This window comes from Belonocnema kinseyi, chromosome 10 (assembly GCF_010883055.1).
Source record: "Belonocnema kinseyi isolate 2016_QV_RU_SX_M_011 chromosome 10, B_treatae_v1, whole genome shotgun sequence".
Lineage (NCBI taxonomy): Eukaryota > Metazoa > Arthropoda > Insecta > Hymenoptera > Cynipidae > Belonocnema > Belonocnema kinseyi.
In genome coordinates, this window is record NC_046666.1 from 86,195,211 (window position 1) to 86,200,460 (window position 5,250).

General features: G+C 33.2%; 1 protein-coding gene across 1 annotated transcript in view; it reads right to left on the reverse strand.

Moving 5' to 3' along the window:
• Positions 1 to 1,302: 1,302 nt before the first annotated feature.
• The window catches only part of LOC117182227 (calcium/calmodulin-dependent 3',5'-cyclic nucleotide phosphodiesterase 1-like), a 1,276,250-nt gene continuing 1,272,302 nt past the window's right edge, over positions 1,303 to 5,250 (reverse strand). Inside the window, exon 17 of the mRNA XM_033375310.1 lies at positions 1,303 to 2,056. Coding sequence (XP_033231201.1) covers positions 1,965 to 2,056 — 92 coding nt within the window. The 3' untranslated portion in view covers positions 1,303 to 1,964. The remainder of the gene's footprint in view (positions 2,057 to 5,250) is intronic.

A 5,250-nucleotide genomic window follows, 5' to 3' on the forward strand; every position in this document is an offset into this window, starting at 1 on the left:
TTACATTTTGCAGTTTAAATCGCTTTAATATCTTTATTAGAACTGAAGAAAATATAGTTGTACATATTTGTACTTTTAAGCAAAAATTTTCATTATTTTTTTAATTTCTCAACTGCAATTGATTCATGATAGTTTTCCTCATATTCGCGAATTTTCTCAAATTTTTCCATTGCCCCTTGTATAAGAATTAATGCTTTAAACTTGACTATTCTCAAATGTACCCGAAAATCCTTACTTTTTTTACATGTTTCAATCTGCGAAGGACAACATGTTTTTTACGTAAGCTTTTTCAAGTTCATTTACGTAGAACACTGTTAGCTTTTATATGACTATTTTTTTATTGTGCTAGAATTTTTATTTTACTGTGTTGTTAAGCTTGAAAGGCAGATGCCTATCATTTTGTGGCCGATAGTAGGGAAACTTTCCACTTAATATTTTAAACTCTGCGATTAGCGCATAGCTTTTATGTATAAAGATTCTAAAAATTCTAGACTTTCATTAAATTATTTTCATAATTGGTATATTTGTCTACGCATTTTCACATTTAATTCTTTTCCTGTACTCTTAACGTCAAGTTCCGTGAATTCAGATAGACTTCTGCTTCTACTTTTCGAGATGAAGTGTTTACTTGTAACTAAAATGTTTAATGAATAGTTCTTAAATTCAATTTTCATATAACGCAATATCGATTGTCTGAGAGAAAATTTTGCAATAATTTTACAATTTCTAAAATATTAAAAATATGAATAATCGATCCAGTTTAATTTTACAGAACAGCTCAACCTACTTTTTAGTTACTTGGTCCTTTCCTTGCGTGGATAGAGTTCTTCCGTATACATTTGCTTCGCTAATATAATATTGTTCAGCAATCCACCACTGTCAGGTATGGAATATATGTATGTAGATACTATTCTTATCTTACAATAAATTTTTCCTCGATCACATGCAATTTTTTGAAAATTTTATGCTTTTGATCATCTATTTTCAGTCTATGTATCATCAGATCCAAAGGAAGCCGAGTATACTGCACGATAGGTACATGTGATTTCACTTAAAAATCTGCAGAAAAATTTTCTTCTACATTTTCCAAAAAAGCAAATAATTCTTTTAAAATAAATATTATATTTATCACATTTTTCGTTCATCTTCGCTTTGAAAATAACTAGAAATTTTATTTTTATTCATAACTATCAAAGAGAAGAAGAACGGAAATTTGATTTAAAACTGTTTTATTTGTAAATTTTATCTAATAGAATTTGCAAAGAATAAATCAATTTTTTCTATCCCTTAAAATATTAACCTTTCACTATAAATTTTCACTAATATTTTTACATTCTCTTCTACAATTCTAAAAATAAATTTCTTCATGCTTGAATGTTGTTTCTCTCTTCAATCAGTAGGCTAACAAAATCAAGTATCTCTATTGTGCCATTCATATATTATAGTTGAAAAGAGATACTGAACGTATAATATAATTAAAACGGCAATCTCTTAAAATCCTTATCGTAATAAAAATTAAATTCATAACTTACAAAAATTAATCAGGACACATTTCGGAAGTATATTTATACTATCCTAATGTTTTCTTTTGATTTTTATCAATGTATTGCAGTTTATGGACTTAAAAATCATATTGTACGTTCAGAATTAATAACCTATTGTGAGAATACACTCTCGGTATCTGCCGTCTTAGAATGTTTTCGATCTGTGCCACACGAATTTTACGCGCACTCCGATCTGCACCGGAGCAGGTCGGAGTGAGAAGGAAGAAGAAAGAAGGAGCGATCGGAGTGCTCTTGGAGTACACCAGTGCAGGGTAAACAAATGCGCTATTAGTTACTGTATCTTGGAATTAAATTAAACTACAGCCCTGTTATTCGGGCAGATACTTGGAGTGTACTGTGTTACATGTTCATGGACGTTGAGTTTTTACAAAAATGACATTATGTTAAAATCCAAACGAATTATTCTGCGGAAGGTTGAGTATTTCCTGCATTTCCACGTTCTTCACTGAATTTTAGCTCTTGTTGTTCCTTTTGCGCTCGAATTTTTGCATCTATAGAAAAATATGATAAGATTAAAATATATATGAATATCTCTAGTCCCATGCTCTGGGGCGAGACACGTCACCTCACTGAAATTAACTTATATACAATTTATTACACTGTTTTCACGAGGGATCAATATGATTATATGTACATATTCATTTTATGCAAAACGTAAGAGAGCTTATTTTTTTAATTATAAATAAATCTTATGACTTATAATTAAAATTTTATGAATAGTTGGAGGTATAACGGCCATTAATAGTCTATTTAATAAACTTTTTTTTTATATTTTGATTTTTCTAATTGCAAAAAAAATGAAAAATAATTTCGTCGAGATATATTTTTCAATAAATACTTTTATTAAAACCGGATGTTAAATAACAATTGATTTAGAACAAATTTTCTTGTTATATATTTTTAGAGTTCATTCAGAATAATTTGTGAACTGATTTTATAAATTTAACACTTAAAAAACAACAATAAAATTGTATCCTGGATGAAAATGGGGATTTTTTCTGCTCAATTTAAAGAAACAATTGTTTATATAAATTCTAGAAGCTTTCTGTAAACTTCAGTGTCAATTAAATTGAAATTTCATCCTGAATATGCTAAAAAAATAAATCCCTGTTATAAATAATTTGGAATGCTGCCTGCATAGATGTGTGGGGAGTTATTTCCCAAGTACTCTAACTAACAAAATAAAGTTTCTTCGATTGTACGAAGACATCGGCAAATTGTAATCCTAATGAAAGACGGTTTATGGGAAAAATATTTTCCGTTTTTAAAAACATTTCTCAAGGAGGAGGGAGTGAAATTATTTACTTTTGTGCGGACACACTGCCCGTTTTGGTTATCTTCAACTATTTCAACTAAAAGACACTTCTGTCTACTACAGTTTTGATAGCATTTTCACAACCTTTCATTAATCTTATATAAATAATGAATATTATTACAATATTACTATTTTATTAATTGAAAAATTCTGTAAATTTGTAATTATTTGTTTATATATTGTTTTTATGATATTTATTTTTTGCCTTCTATGATAGACAAAAGTAATCTTTTCTTCAAAATGAAATGACAATTTTTGAAGTACATAATGTAAACTAAAATAGTTATAATTTTTAGCTCTGAAAATATTCCAGTCTTGCTCTGTTGGAATATTTGACAAAGTCAAAATTCATAACTATTTTAGTGTACACTCTGCAGATCAAAAACTGACATTCATCGACATAAAAATATCACAGAAATCTGTTCAACGTAACAAAAAAATAAATTTTTTAGCTCATAATAGCTGTTTTAATTAAGCAACTAAGAATGCCTCTGCGTCTCATGACCGTGAGATGGATGGTTACAGGGCACGATGACATTACAACGACAGCCCGGCGAAACCCACGTGGTTCTCGAGGACATGAAGCGATCCAAGGATGACAGCTTTCAACAACCATCTGACAAGTGTCTTGGAATATTTTTGGCATGCTAGTATGGTTTTAAAGGTGAACCAAGGAAGTTTTGGAGAACGATGTCAGGCCTCGAGTGGGCAACAGAGACGGCTGTCCAAAAGTTTTGGTTTCAGAAAATTTTGCGCTTCTCGTTTTGGACCGGTCCTGGCATGTAACAATGAAACCCTCTCTATCTGATTTAAGCCCTGATCATTTGAGAACAACAAAAGTTTCCTTTTTGACAAGGACTGTTCTTCTACATTTCTGTAAAAGTTGATGTGCATTTTCATGTCTAGTAGTTCTTGGCGCAATTTTTCAACCTCTGCTTTCTTTACTTCGGCTTTCAAAAAAGAAGCCTCGGCCACCTACTCCGCGGCTTTGCAAAAGAACGTCCCTTTGCCAATCATCTCGTGATGCATGACCATTTTTTAGAAGAAGATCTCTGCCTTTTGCAACGATGTAAGCTGTACTGAGAATAATTCGGTTATGGAGACACAGGGGATTCACACATTACACATGATGACCGCCTTGACGGCGCGAGATGTGTAATCGCGGAAATACATGAGTGTCCTTATTTCCGCGATCATTCGTGTCGCCACAGAGGTATCCAGAAGAATTTCGTAGTACAAAGGATAGACGCAGAAGTATAATGCAAAAAACAAATTACTCATAGTGTCGCCCCGAAAGATGATTCTATGGTGAATCAAGCTGTTCGTTGTCACATGATAGTTTCTAGATCAGACAGTTGATATGGTTTTTCAAAGAGGCATCATTCTATGCATTTTACTATGTGCGCATGAAGCTTCAAGCATTCCAAAAGACAGATGATAAGTCTAGGAGAGGTTAAATCGAATGCTTTCCAGTAGTCAATCCAGATGATTGACAGGACGCGCTGATGGGCTGCTGTGTCTTTGCAGACGCACCCGTCAATTAGCACGTTCTCTCAGCATCCTGCTACCCCTTTTTTGGAGTCACGTTGTTCGTACATCTGCACACAGGCTCAAATCTTCGAAAAATCCTGCTGTTTAGGACAGTTGTAAAAATCTTATATAGTGTGTTCAAAAAATTATTGGCCTGTAATTCTCTGAATTTGACAAGTTGCCTTTTTCAGTACGATTATAGTGCGTCTTAACACCAGCCATTGCGGAAAGGGTATTTCCGACTTTAAATGTGATGTAAACATGCGGGTTAGATATTGCTGTTTAGATGTAAACTTCTTCCACCACAATATATATTATATCCGGTGCGGTTTCAATAAATTTGGAATCAAACCGTAGAGCCTATGACAAAGTCACTGAACGCGTCCTCTGGTTGCAGGATTTTTTATTTCTGCTGAACATGGTAACAATAATTTATAAGCAGTCGCGGACGACTGTTCAGGGATGGTACCAAAGAAATAACCTCTAAGTAGAGGCGTAACAACCGTCCGCAAAACTAAATGGCACCTTGACGAGGTTTTTCCAACGGTGATTTTTGGTGATGGGCGACCTTTCTGAACATGCAGCCTTATCCTTGCACGTGGGCCTCTACGATGACAGCACCTGAACGAAAAGGTTGCCATGGTACGACTGCATACTCTCTGGTGTGAGAAACACCCAGAATTCTCGCATTTTTCGCATAAACGAATGCGAAACAGTCCTAAAAAACTGTAGACAAGGGGTTATATACCAGGTGTATACATATGAAACCGGTATTTTTTCAAGAAAAAAACACATTTATTTCAAGAGAATGATAACAAATATTTTATTCAAAGTATGCGC